This window comes from Melopsittacus undulatus, chromosome 9, assembly GCF_012275295.1.
Source record: "Melopsittacus undulatus isolate bMelUnd1 chromosome 9, bMelUnd1.mat.Z, whole genome shotgun sequence".
Lineage (NCBI taxonomy): Eukaryota > Metazoa > Chordata > Aves > Psittaciformes > Psittaculidae > Melopsittacus > Melopsittacus undulatus.
Window position 1 is genome coordinate 7211413 of NC_047535.1, and position 14730 is coordinate 7226142.

The 14730-nt window shown below is 40.4% G+C and overlaps 1 protein-coding gene across 1 annotated transcript in view; it reads left to right on the forward strand.

Moving 5' to 3' along the window:
* Window positions 1-14730, forward strand: part of AGBL1 (AGBL carboxypeptidase 1) — a 262777-nt gene that overhangs the window by 58721 nt on the left and 189326 nt on the right. Inside the window, exons 16-17 of the mRNA XM_034066142.1 lie at window positions 2366-2510; window positions 5787-5940. Coding sequence (XP_033922033.1) covers window positions 2366-2510; window positions 5787-5940 — 299 coding nt within the window. The remainder of the gene's footprint in view (window positions 1-2365; window positions 2511-5786; window positions 5941-14730) is intronic.

Genomic DNA, 14730 nt, shown 5'->3' on the forward strand with positions numbered 1-14730 from the left:
ATTTTGGGAGCATCTGCCTGTAATAACTTGATTCCTCCCTCACTTCTACTTACAAATGTGAATTTGGAGGTGACAGCTAAGAAGATCTCTTCACTTTGTGACAGTTCTTTGTGGATAAGGTCATTTAATCTCCCAAGTCACACTGAGTATAATAGAGGCCATGGAGATAACTACTTTCTTTAGGCGCTATACAAGAAATGGTTCTCAATTATCCTTCACTGTCAAAATTAACAGGAACTCTATTAAATGCCATAATTCTGAATTAAAAAGAAAATCAAATCCTAGATCCACCAAAATACAATAACCAAGTAGATGTTTCTATATGCGGGTTCATTGCTTTTTTATCCTCTGAGTCTCTTTGTCCAATATGAAGGGTGGGTTATTTGCAAAAGAAATGTTGGGGTGAAAGGTTTAGCTGAGAATAAAATCATAGGGTTTTATTCTGCCACTCTGACTTCATGTTCATGTACTATCTGTTGATTCACTCTGTATCACTCACCCCACATGATCCTAACTATTAAATTCAGGTGAAAATCCAGCAGAATTGTATTGTTTTGGAGAATATGACAATAATAGCTACCTTTTCTCTCCACCCTTTTGAGTAAAAATGAACAGAGGCAGAATAAACCAGTATTGTAAATTTCAGGAGCTAAAATTGCATCTTTTGGTTGCCTCTTCTGTTTTGCATTTTAATGCAACATTAATGATAGCATTTGTCAAAGAAACCTCACAGTCCTTCAGAACCGGAAGGTTTGGCAACAGCATAATTGGTGCAATGTGGGAGAGAATATTGTTTGAAACGTACTTATGCATGCGATTTTTGCTGTGAGCCTTCTCCCTGAAGTGCATGAATTGTCTCTTCAACTCTGCTGAAAGAAAACTTTCTTGCTCAGCCTAAAGTCATCTCTATATCGGAGTAAGTCTCCTGCAAGAGATCTGGTCCTGGAACTAGATTGAGAAGTTCACTTTAAGATCTCATAGTTTTAATGAAAGGGAGTGTCAAGGGCCTGAATGCACTAGGAGACCTTGATGACCCTGACCACCCTTGCCTGGGGTGAGCCACACTCTGTCCATGGGCCCAGCAGGTCTAATTGAACTACTTAGTCCCTGTCTGAGCTGCATTGTAGTGAGGCTCCACGTCAGTCACTGGTGTCTGTGCTTTGCTGTCAACGCTGGCGATCTGGATCCTAACCCATTGACTGACCTCCTGGCTTGAGGAGGTGATGGGGATACCTGCCTCATCACCACAAGCAACCTGATGATCTGGATGTGTTTGAACCTGTCTGCCATCCCTGGCCGTGCTCTGCTCAGGTACTGTGAGAGATGACCCTCAGTGGTGAGGCTCTTGCCCTAGTGGCTTCCACATCAAGCTCAGCTCCCATCTTTTAGGGAGCAGCTGTCCTTGATGGGGAGAGGCTTAAGTCTTTGAAAAGCAGGGATGCAAAAAGAGAGGAGTTTTCTGGGTAGCTCACAACCTGCAAATTTATATGAAATCTTTTCTCCTCTGCATGCAGTCTCTACCCAAATCCACTCTCTTCCTCTTCATACTCAGCAAAAGCCTTTGATTATGTTTGAAATATGTTTATGTATGCCCTTTTTTATTATTATTTATTTAATTAAGGCCTGGAATATACTTTTCTTCCTGTGGTGGAACTGAATAGTTGGTTTGGTAGTGTATTCATTTTTTCTGTATCTCCAGGCTGTCACAGAATATATTCACATGGCATTGTTCAGGACTGTGAATAGGTACCTGCATCTCTGAGCAAGATAATTTGGATATCAGAAGCAATACAGTAGTGTTAGCTGAATGCACTAATCTAAATACGTCTGGATGTGCTATATGAGCTAGTATTAGCTGGCTTCCTCCTCTTATTTGCACCTTCAGAAATGAAACTGTTATTTTCCTGTAAGAGTGCTGCCATCCATCAGCAGCATGTGACTGGCTGTACCCAGTACTGCCAAACATGGTTCTGCTTCTTAGCTCCCTCTTTGTGCACTGTGTGAATCCTGAGACATCCTTAAATCTTGGTATCAGGGGTACTTACCACCATGATCCTATTTACACCTCTGTGTAGTGGAACCATGGTTTCTCTAACCTGCTTGTGTCATACAGTCTGTAGCTTCACTGTTGTGTTACTGGAAGTTAGCACTGTGTCATTGTTGTACTTGGGACTGGGATGGTTGTACTTGTATGGGGCCTTCCCAATCTTTCTAAAATGACTGGTTAGTTTGTAGCCCATCTACAGTGACATGAAAGCTCATTCAGGGAGAATGCTTCTCTGAATGCTTAATTCTTTCTTGGATAGTCCAAATGTGCTTCTAGAAGTGAAAACCATCTGTTTCCTCCCTCTTTGTCTTCTTCCAGAAACCACTACCGCTGCAGTGCAACTGCAGGACGAGGCGTGAAAGGGAATTTCTACTACACACTCACCTTCAGCATCAAGTTCCCTCATAAAGATGATGTCTGCTACCTGGCCTACCATTACCCCTATACCTACTCTACAATGATGGTAATACTGATAGCCATGTAAATAACAAGCTAATGGGCCTGACGGTCAGAGCTGCTTGCGTCTGTATAGATTCTGAGATAGTGTAGAGGACTGTTTTCACAGGTAGTTAATGATTAAAATGCTGTTTACTACCTTGTTTGCAACTGCAGCCCCTTCCAGCTCTGAAGCCTCTCTTTGCAGAAGAAAAGAATTCTTTGTATGGGTTAAGCTGGGGTACAAGCCATTAGTGCTTATAACATTTATAATGCTAACTGAAGATATCTCCATTTGAGTAGGTATAAATTGTATTACTGAGTTGACAAAGTTTGCTTCCTGGGGAAGGATTTGTTTTCTTCGGCCTTTTCTGGCCAGGGGTGGATGGTAAAGAGTTTTCTGGGAAATGCATCCAATGTGTTTTCTCAGTGATTGAAGTAGGAGAGCTCATGGTCTGAATGGAAAGTAGGATAAAAGAAGGGAAATGAGTAGTTCTGGGAGCAGCTTTGCTTTGGGGTTGAGGATGAGGAAGATGTTACTGAAAATGAAGATGCACAGTCCCAGTGGGTTAGCTCCCCTTCCTTCTCTTCTCAGTTTCCACTGTTAACCCTTTTTCTTCTGAGCAATAAATGCTATTGTGGGTTGGTAAAGTTGGGCTTACTCTATTTTTTATAATGGTGTTAGTTTGCCATTATCAGATGTGAAAGATTATGCTTTCAAGGAAGACAATGTCCTCTCTCACTTTTAGCCATGCTGCCTGGCGTGCCAGCATAATTAGGCTTAGATTAATTCCCGCTCAAACAGCAGTCTCTTTTCAGCTGCTTTGCATCCCATTATAGATGTTCAAAGAAACTGCTTCCAATATCTGGGAGAGGGCCAGTCAAGCCTTCACAGTCCAAAATATGCCTGCCAACTCAGTCATTAAGCTTATGGGTACCAGTTACTCCTCAAAATCAATGAGGAAGAGAGTATGCTCCAGTAGTGGGGTTTGACCTATAGCTTTGAAGGAATGTATGTCCTATGGTCTGCAGGGAAAAAGACAAATGCAGTACTGAAGAACTGGGGGGACTTATTCACCACCATACTTGATTACTGAAATGCAGTGCTTCATCATTATTTTACTGTTATCGATTTCTATCTTCTGCTGGCACAAAAGCAAGAGAGACTTGGAAAGTTTGTATGCTCTGGGAATCCCTGAATATCTCACCTGCTTCTGAATGAATAGAATAGAGATGAAAAAGATGTTATTCCTAGACTTGCAGGGCCAAGTCATGAAGTATTTCACTGCCTCTTCAAATCAAATGCTTATTGGAGTTAAAGGCAATTTTGCCTCAGGAAAAGTTTAAATGAACTCGGACTCAGTAAGGACCACAAAATTCAGTAAATGGGAATTATGGATGGGAGAGATTGATAGATTGTCATGCCCAGCTCTTTAGCCAAAGTAAAATTGTTGCCTCTAAAAATTCTAAAAGGTTTCTTTGCTTGGAGTAATTTAAAATGTTGAGTGATGCAATTTACACATTTCCATGTTACTTTAACTTCCACATTAAATAAACTAAACCAGGTTTGTCCACCACTAGATTTCATTAGAAAGAGTTTGTCCACTGGTGAAGTATGTTGGCTTTACTTATCAGTAATAAATTAAAAGTTATTACAAACCTAAGGGTTCAATTAAATATATAGTGCTTTGGGGAAGAAGATGAATTTGTATATGGAGATACTGATATGAAAATGTTTTTAAATATCCTATATATTTAATAGTTACAGGCATATGTACAGTAAATACATATCGCAGAATCCTATTTGAACTGGATGCACTCTGCAGTTCATTACTTTTTGCCCATTAGTAATTACATTTATTTTATGAACAGTAATTCATCTATTTTTACATCACAGTGTTTAATTGTTTGGATATCTAGCTGAAATCTCAGTGGCAGCTATACCCAATTAAGTTTCACTGGGTACCAGAACATAAGTAAATGATTATATTGAGTTCTCTGTATCTATGAGAGATCTAATAATTGAATTTACTTTACAGAGCAGTATGTTAATTGTTTTATGGCATAGATGACTGTAAATTTCAGTCCTGTGTTTGCTTTCAAATGGAAACTGGGAAAGCAGTCTGATAGACAGCAAGATCCAAGCATTAAGCAACCTGGTCTAGTGGAAGGTGTCCCTCCCTGCACATGGCAGTAGGCAGGTACTGGAATCAAATGATCTTTAAGGTCGTTTCCAACCCAAACCATTCTATGATTCTATGAATATCTTGTCTATAAATGTTGGTTAAAATTTAGCTCTGACTTGTTAACACAAGGGTTAGTCAGTGAATTTGTGTGTTTTAGTTTCTGTTAGGACAAGTCTGCAAACTTCACTATATCCATTTCTAGCAACTAACAGACAACTTGTGTTTCACAACATTTAGCAACACCCTGCAATGGGACTACTTACACTAATCTTGCAATTTGCAGTGTAAACAGAGAGAGCTACACGTCATCTGGTGTGTGGGTGACAAGTGGCTATGTGTCTAATGAGGAGATAAAAATTTGTTCCAAAAATTGTTCTTTTTTCCTTTTTTTTTTCTTTTAAGCTGCCAGTTCTTTTTTTTTTTTTTCTCAAATTTCTCAAGGAGCTTTTGGACAAAATTGTTTTTAAAATTTTGGGGGGGGGATGAGAGGAGAAAATCTCCTTTTTAAATAACTTCTTGGACAGACACTCTTCAAATTTCCCACTCCTGGTTGTACAAAATGTCCTTCTGATGTAAACTTTTTGGCTGCCTCTGGTGCGGAGTTGTTCTGAGTTTCACTGGCACGTGCTTGACAGCTAACCAGTCAGTTCTATAAAGGCTCAAAGCCAGTTTAGTTCTCTCACATTTCTAATGAACATACAAGTCCTTATAAAAATACAAGGAGCAGACAGTTCTCTTTTGGGCTTTATGTATGCATGGAAATCCCTTTCTGCTAATAAGAAAAGCACCTAGGAATTGTTCAGGTAAAATCATGGAATGGTTTGGACTGGAAGAGCCTGTTAAAGTTCATCTAGTCCAAGCCCCCTGCAACAAGCAGGGACATCTTCAATGAGTAAATAGCCCTGTGCATCTTCACTGAACTGGGATATATTCTGAATAGCTGATGTATATCTGTGGGATGTAAAAAGTGATGATATTAACTGGCACAAGAGAGAAGCTGGGAAGTTAGCAAGACATTAAATTAGTACCAATAATAATACACAGCTAGTGGAATCAGATTTTTATAGCCTGTGAACTCACTTATAAATCTGCTTCCTCACTTCTTCCTTGCTTTTCAGTCCCATCTTGATATCCTGGAACGGAGCAGGAACCCCAAGAAGGTTTACTGGAGGCAGCAGACACTCTGCCAGACGCTAGGAGGAAATCTATGCCCGTTGCTCACAATCACTGCCATGCCAGAATCTAAAAAAAGGGACGACTTGGAGCAATTCTGTAAGTAGCCAAATGAAGCATTAAAAAAGGTGCTGGCGAGCTGTGGTCATGACAGCAGTGGCAATGACAACCTGTTTTGTGAATATGGTGATTTTCTTGCCTTTCTCATTTTGGAAAAAGAAATATAACTATGGGGCACAGCCAGTTACAACATGCTTTTAAATTACAGATTTACGAGGGGGAGGGAGGAGAGTTGACACCATTTTTTACTTTGAATTTTTCTTTCATGATCTGAAACAATTGCAGAGTTCAATGTCAAATATCTCCAATAGCAAGAAATGCTGTTCAAGTAACCAAGTAACCAACTCAACAAGAATTTGGTAGTTTTTGTTGGTGGTGTTTTTTGTGTGTGGGTATCTTCCACGTTGAAATGATTTATGTATTTTGAGGTCTCAAACTTGCAGAATACACTCAAACTCCCCCCTCTTTCCCACCTGTGGACAACAATTAAAGTGTTCTGATGAAATTCCAGCTCTTCCAACATGCCAGTAGACCTATCTGGACACCATACAGCTCCTTGTGTTTGGTCCCAGTACTAACTGATGATGTACTATCTAATGGTAAACATTATAACTGCTATATTCTCTGTAGAGGTGGATGTTTTTCACTGTGAAAGTCAAAGACTTAGACCTTCAGTGGCCTTGATTAACAAGATTAACATACCCATGTTGTATTCAACAGCAAGTCATCTGATGCTGGTTAGCATCGTATTGGCTTAGCTTTGATTTGAGAGCCTAAATAGATGCTTACATGTAGGTTGGCTTTCTTATGTCAGTAATAGACATAAACTGATTTATTTAATATATTTTTCTTAATCTCTGCTCTTCACACATCCATAACACAAGTTGAAAACGTTGCAGGAGTGCGGAAATTTAAATTGTCTTAATATCTTTTTGGATGTTAAACAACTACATATCATTACCTCACTGAGATATTAGGCTAGAAGCATCCAAATGGATTCTGTGTTATGAACCGTGCTTCTCATTGAAGCATTCTCTTTCCATAGGTAGGTGGTGATACATGAATAGGAGTCCTCATAAAGTCCATGCTACATAAAGGAAGCTCAAACACTGGTGAAAATTATTGCTCTCTTTCCTGGTTCAGGTTTAGAGTACAGTGCAGTTATGCCAGCGTTACAGTGCAATCATCCTATCTCATACATTTTTATTATAATAATTTTATTATAAATTGAGCATTTACCCTGAATTAGCACATTTCTGAGCTGGAATGTGCTTTTCTAAGTTGAAATCTTAAAGCCAAATTGCCCATTACACATGGGCATTCATAAGGTGCATGCACACAGCTTTAATGGTGGGGACTGGAGGCCCTGCCACAGAGAAAATCAGATTGTGGTGTTACAGTAATACGATTATTAGCATTACTTACACTACAGTAGCACATACAACACATGAATAGGGGATTTGGCTGCGGTGGGTGCTGTCTATGCCTGACATGAAGAGGTCATTCCTGCCCTTTAGCACTTCTGTTCCGTGATAATGATGATATAGAACAGAAAACCAGCGGGTGGGAGCTGTGGTTATATAAAGAAGCCTTTGGCACACTGCAGGTGATCACCTGGTTAGATGGTAGCTGTCGACAGCAATTTTTAAACCTCATGGCAGCAAAGAATTATAGAGCAGCTGAAAGTTGGAGTACTTTATTTGAGGATTGCAGCCATCCATAACAGATGTGCAGTGAACAAGCCTTTCTGCCCGAGTATGCCTTCCCAATGAAGGTACAAAGCAAAAGCTAAGCTAATGTTTGAATTTACCAAAGCAAGGACTTAGAGTGGGTCAGCGATACAATGAGTGAATGCACTAAACATCGAATTTAAGCACCTTTGGCATTGAAAGGATTTTCTGAAAGGTATGTTTTGTCATAGGAAAGGAATACAATAAATTTCAAAATCGCCAGTATTTTCATAAAAGAGCATTCTTGCTGTTTGAGCGACCCCACAACACGGTCATGTCTGCAGTCATGCAGATACAGTGATCAGGATGAAAAAAACACAGGCCGGTACCAATGGAGCTAAAGCAGGAATAGTTCAGAATGTTTTCACCTTTGGCACCAGGGACAAGAGGAAAATATAATTTCATATGCTAATAATATGTTAGATTTTCTACTATTTACAGTTCTTGGGGCTAGCCTTGAACTGAAAGCTTACTGCACCAGGCATGGTACAGAATGGCAAGATGGCCTCTGTGTATGCAGGACGCACAGTCCATGCTCGAGACATTGAGAGGCACAGATGCTGAAATGAGGATCATAAGGAAATGACAGCACAGTACTGAAGAGCTCAGTAGTACCCCCAGAGTCACACTGCTTTTAGGGAGTATCAAGATATAAATGTGACTATAGTAGAAGGTGTTGTCAGTGTCTGGAACACTGTTCTTAGCGAGTATCAAGAACATATCTTCTGTGTTAAAAGACAGTCTGGCAGGTTTTCAAAGGTCGTTAACCTGACTATGAAGAGAAGCCTTATTCAGCACAGGTTTGCTGAAAGATTCATGAAGGATGTGTGAACAATTTGGAGAGATACTTGTTTCAAAAGCCTCAGGCTGTTGTAAGATTCAGCATCTGGGTTCAAATCCCAGTTATGTGGCTGAAGTCATCTTTATTTTTGAGAGAAAGATATACCCCTTGGTTTGTGATATTACATGCATTCACTGGGAGATAGTAGTTCTAACTGAAATGCCATGATATCATGTGCTACTGCACAACTCTTCTTCTGAAGCTTTGCAGTGTAATGTGATTAAGGACTTCCTAGATTTATTCATGAACCAACTGAGCACAATGAAAATCCAGTTGGCTGAACTGAAATAGAAACTGGGGGAAAGACAGCGTTAAGGCAACACAGTTTCTCTCCAGTCTCAAAGACTATAAAAGTAAACACCAATGCTCTTAGGTGATGAAAATATTTGTTGTTCTCTCAAGTGGAAGAACAGCAAGGCAGCATAGCATGTTTCATGCTGTGGGGATGCCTCTAGGCAAATCTGAATAATCACGTCTGCTCTTATGTTGTTTAAGCAGCTTGGATAACTATGGCTTTTGGGAACGTACTTAGCCTAATTTGTGCTGTTTTGTGTGGCTTTGATCAGCAGTTACTTCTCAGTTTCCTTGTTTTGTACAACATGCCCTTCTCTCTCTGAAGTGGTTTGGCTGATGGAAGAACCTATTTGTCAATATTTACCATTCTAAAAACTTAAAAGCAACAAGTTTGGTCCCTTCATATTTAACTCTGGGGGAAAAAACCTTTCACCCTTAATAGTAACTGCCACTGGTTTGCATAGTGTCCATGCACAGGTATTTCAGCTTGAGAAGTGGTGTGGAGGTGGAGCAGCAGCCCTGGGGAACCTGGCACATGGGTAATGAATAGAAATTGATAGCCCTTGTTTTCTCCTTCTGGTTCTGGCCAGTTTACAGTTTTTATGAGCTGCACTCATACTGTTTTCCAATCAAAATTGTAACTTCTCCTTTTGTGCATTTGTTAATCCGTACCTTGAGAGGTTCTTTTCAATAGCACCATTGGTGCAGGTAAAATGGAAAGCTTGCCAGGAGTCTGTAGCTGTTGCTCATGATCGTATTTAAACACTCTAAATCCTTCTCCAGTACAGACACATGGGGAGTAACAAACATCACTGATGAAGAGGTACTGAGTGGGTGAGGAGTGTTGGGAGGATGGAGTTACCAGCTCCAGTGGGAGTGCAGTAGGGAGGAGCTGCTGTGGTACTGGAGGTGCTGATAGGGTGGGAGTGGCGCAGGGACAGTGAGGGCATAGCATCCTCTTTGTCAACCTTACTTTATTTCCCTTGTTCAACTCTTTCAGATTGGTCTTGTCAGACTTTTGATTAATGTGGCCTTCGGATGGTTAAATTTGTCTGAGTTAAATTTATTAATGTGTGCCTTGTTAATAGGAAGCACAAGCCATGCGCACTCACAGGCACTGCACATTCACCGCATACTGAAGGGAAGAAAAATGGGCTGCTGTTTGCCTTCATTACACCTTGTTTATATGAGGCTTTGATATTCACTTTAGGCTCCTTTCTCCCACCCCTTTATGTGATGGCCATGTTCTGAAGGATTTTTATTAAATGTTCAGTTCTTAAACTGATATGAAGAAGTGAGACAGGAACTATCTCACTCCCTGTGTTTTGCATCTCAATCAAACAACAGCTCAGTTACAAACAGCACAACTTTCAGTCATTCTTGATCAATGTCTCTATATGTCAGAAAACTGCAACAGAAACTGAAGCTGCTCAGAGGTCTCTGCTGGGCTTCGAAGCTCCAAAGACTTGTACTGATAGAAATTGAGAGGGTCTCTTGATCTTTTTGTTGTGTTTTAAGCTTGCCCTTTCTGCCATTGCATGAAGACTGAGCATCCAGCAAGAAGGGATGTCTTTGCCCCTCACTCTAACTGCTGTATCCCCCATAGTCTTGTGATAAAACCATTAGTTTTCTATTCTGATGATGGAGGAAACACCAATGATGAGGAAAAGGGACTGTTTTTGGGGTTTTTTTGCATCCTCTGTTATCTTCTTTACTGTGTTCCTCTTTCCCTCCTCATTCCTTTCGATAGAGTTAAGACACTGTAGGTTCGACCTTCCGTGTCTGGGCAGACATTTACTCTTTGGTGACTTTGCTCCTGGCTATGTTAGGTCTATCCTTAGACCTTGCCTGATAAAAGTTAAAGGGACTTTCAAAGGGAGAGAAACTCCTCACATCTTTCAGAGCATTCTCAAAAACAGAAATGGTGAGAATGATAAAGTTTTCATTCTTGGTGCCAACAACCTGCTCAATGAAATTAATAGGTGCTTGCAGAGCTCTGATTTTCTTGGGTCTGCCACACACAGCTCAATGAAGGCAGTGTTAACAGCATGAACATGTTCCCAGTAATAGTTTACAAATCATTAATTAACAGTGTTATGCCTGTAAATGTGCAGTATGTAACTGCTGCTAGAGTCCCTGACAGACAGCCGACTGCAAGCTTCTGGATACCGTTCTAAGTGATAGAGCAAATGGACAGGTTAACTCTTCAAGCATAAGTAAAAGATACAAACACTCATACACAGCCAATGATAAAACTGTCTTACAGTTAAGAAAGTAGAGGACACTGATATGTTGCTAATGTTAACAGAGTGATGGAAATAAAACCACCAAATACAAAATGGCTGATCAGAGAACAAGTTTTGAGCTTGCCATATGAGTGTTCCTTAGGAGGTGTTTTCTGAGTTGGGGTGGGTTAGCTTCACCTTTAGTTAGAGAAGGGAAAGGGGAGGACATCTCTGAAGTGATGCAGAGTAGGTGTCATTCTGGTTGGTGTTAATAGACTGAAACAGTCCCAAAGGAATTCCTTATAGGAATGAAGAATTCAAGGGGTGCAGTGCACTGCATCAGTGACATCTGCCAGCAGGGCTGTATCCTCAGCTAAATAGATGGGCATCAAATATTGCTGTTCAGGGTAAATCCTGCATTCACTGAAGACAGGGTCTGCAGAGTGGGGTGGGACAATCATTGTTTGTGGTACCACAAAGAAAGTATTCACAAAGCTCTCTTCAAGGCTGGTTATATTGTTGTGATTCCCATTGATAGTGCTGATTGTGCAGTGTGTGTTACGAGTATTCCCCCAAGCTGACACACCTGATGAGTGTCCTTTTAGCAGCGTGTAGCATTACAGAGGTGAATCATGGGGTTTAAAGTTAAACCTAAATGTCCCAGCTAATGAGCAGCAGCAGTGAGAGAAATAAGAATGACACTATCCAATGGGTTTACATCTGTCATAGCTGTCACTTTGAGTTGCTCTTCTGTCATCACGTCCTCCTCATGCAAGGCTGCAGAAGCCATTATGAATATTATCATAAAGAGATAATGACACCTGCTTATCTTAAATGTAGTTTTTTGGGGAGTTGAAACACATTTTCTGTTTAAGTCTAAGCATGTTTCTAGAGAGGGAAAAAGTAGCGTTTTGGGGATAGGTATGGCAGGATGTTTGTGCCCTTTATATCTTCAGATGTTCCTAGAACTAGAAAGAGGGATAAAGTGAAACTAATGAGGTCTGTTTGTTTGGTCTCATGTTAAGCCTACAGAATCAAAAAGACATAGTTGCTGGGTGAAGCAGTCCAACATTTCTCAGTTTGCTTGTATGAGCTGCTTACATCGTTGTTTGGCAACTTTGATCTTTTCTCAGAAACAAGCCCTTTACCTTTAAACATAATTTGCAGCAAAGAGCGATTCCTGAGCAGAGAACAGCAGAGGCTGTGAATTGCAGGGTACTGGATATTTATGCAGGATACTGGGAAATAATGATCATGTGGAAAATGTACACAGTTTAGTTAAGCACATTGATTAAATCAATATGATTCAAACAACTTAGTGCTCCAATCAGCTTAATCTCATTAAAAGTAATTCAGGCCTCGATAATTGATTAATAATGCATTATAGTTTATGAATTATTGACTCCAAGTTATTATAACTGTGCCTGCTCCCTCTGTGGCAACCAGTGTTGCATGTTAATTATGAAAGGTTCAAACTCTCTCCTCTTGAATAACTTTTTTCAAAGCTGGAGATGACATATCTCCTGGTGAAAGAGCGATCAAATTAGATCAACGCCTTATTGGAGTTAGTCCGCCCCTAAGGAAAATGCACTCTTTAAAGGAAGCTCTCATCTAATAATGTTGAAGTGGGGAGGCAGAATGACCTGCTTTGATTGGTAATGATCTTTCAAGCAGCCAGAAGAAATGCCTGTAGCAATTCAGCTGGAGTGTTAACCTGGCATTGTGCTGGCTGGAAATGGATCACAACAGCAAGCGCATCTGTTGTTCTTCCACTGGTGTTGCAGTGCTACACCTCTTCCAGCACAGATGCACACAGTACTACAGCCAATGCTGTTGAACCCTTAGGTCACATTTGTATGCCAAATACAGAGCAATCCAACTCCACATATTTGTCTGGATGCTGAGTGGTTTCTGTGAAAAGGACTGATAGGTTTTTTATAAAAAAGGCATTTCTACACTGCAAGTGTCATACAAGAAGAAAGAATCATTGGTGCTATTGATGAAAGTCTTAGGAGAGAAACCAAGAACTGAAGAAAGCTTCTGCTCCTCAGGTGCCCCCTCATTAGGCTGCACTTCCACTGGATGTGAACAGAGGATGTTTCAGATTGTTTTCTCTAGCTATCTAGGTACTTACAGTGGTCCAAATTGAGATCTTATGCAGAAAGAGTCCGCTAGCATTACTTTTCCTTAAAATACTCCATTTACAGAGCCTGTTCAGTTTTTTCCTTTAATCTCTTGTTTCTCTCTACTCCTTATTTGTGATTATAGTCACAAGTGAAGAGATTTTAGTGTGTATAGAAATAGAATGAGATGATGATTATAGTAAACTGTGGAGAAAAACATCTTTTGCTTTATTCTTGCATGTGCAGTAGTGAATTTTGTATCTGTGTATTCCCTCAAACTGATGATTTGTTCCTAATTTGCAGTGCTGCCAGGCAGAGGTGCTGGTTCCTCTCTCGCTTTGTACCAAACACTGTGGTTTTGGTGACAGGAAGTGTCAGCTGTTGTGAAAACTGTGATCTTGTTTTAATGCAGTAGTGAAGAGAGACTGAATAAAACTGTCATGCATTCTATAGTGCTAAATAATTACAGAATTGAGAATAGGATTTTTTCCTCCTCTTCAGTAGGCAGTTTATCGAGCATCTGAAGCCAAAGCAATGATCTCCAGATATGCAACACTTGATGGCGTGCACTCTAAATTTCTCAAGATTGTCTTTCGATTTCAAACATCTCTGTTTCCTTTCTTATCCCAGTCACAACAGTGTAGCAGCCCATTGCAAAAAGAGCAGGCAAATTTCTGCTAAACTATGCTCCTCTTCGAATATCCAGTCTCCTCCCATAAAGGTGGAAGGAGATTGTGAATGCTCCATCCCTGGCAGTGTTCAAGGCTGGTTGGATGAAGCCTTGGGTGATAAGGTTTAGTGTGAGGTGTCCCTGCGCATGGCAGGGGGGTTGGAACTAGATGATCTTAAGGTCCTTTCCAACCCTAACTATTCTATGATTCTATGAATAGGACATAAAATCTCTGACACATGGCTGTCTGCAGACCAAGGCCAGTATTTTTCATGATGGATCAACTGTTCTTTGACTCCCAGCATTTGGTGGAACTGACTCAGCCAGCACAGCTTTGACACTATGGTCAGCCTTCTGTGAGCTTGGCAAAATGCATATTAAGATACTGAAACCCATTAGTCAAAGCAGGAAGCAATGCACAGAAAGCACTCAATAAGGATGCTAAAAACAAGGGTTGAAGCATAGGAAGCCACAGTAGGTTTTGCAAAGGGAGAAGGTAAATGTCAGGGTAATCTCTCTTTCTCTCCTCTCCCTTTACCTTATGCACCATGCTAGCAGAACAGCCATCTGAAGCAAGACAATCTGTACTGCAGTGGCAGCTCCTCATTCATCTGTAGTTTTCTTCCTTTTTTTTTTTTCTTATTTAATAACCTTCCTTCTGAAATTTGGAGATTTGTTCTAAGCCCTCATCTTCTTAGGGGATAGTGCTGCTGAATTGTGTGCTGTTTCTTCAGTGCTTGTTCTGTTACCTTTCCTCCTTTGAATTATATGAGTCTTATCTTTGTCCCGAGAGACTTGTAACCTTTGCATGCCCTTTCCAGAGAATATTCTTATTACTAGCAGCATTTTCTGGCATACAAACTAGCAGTGTCTTCTTGGTTGGTAGAGACTTGAGCTTAGAACATCACCAGTGCTTAGCACTGGCCATGCTTCAGTCTTGCAGAAT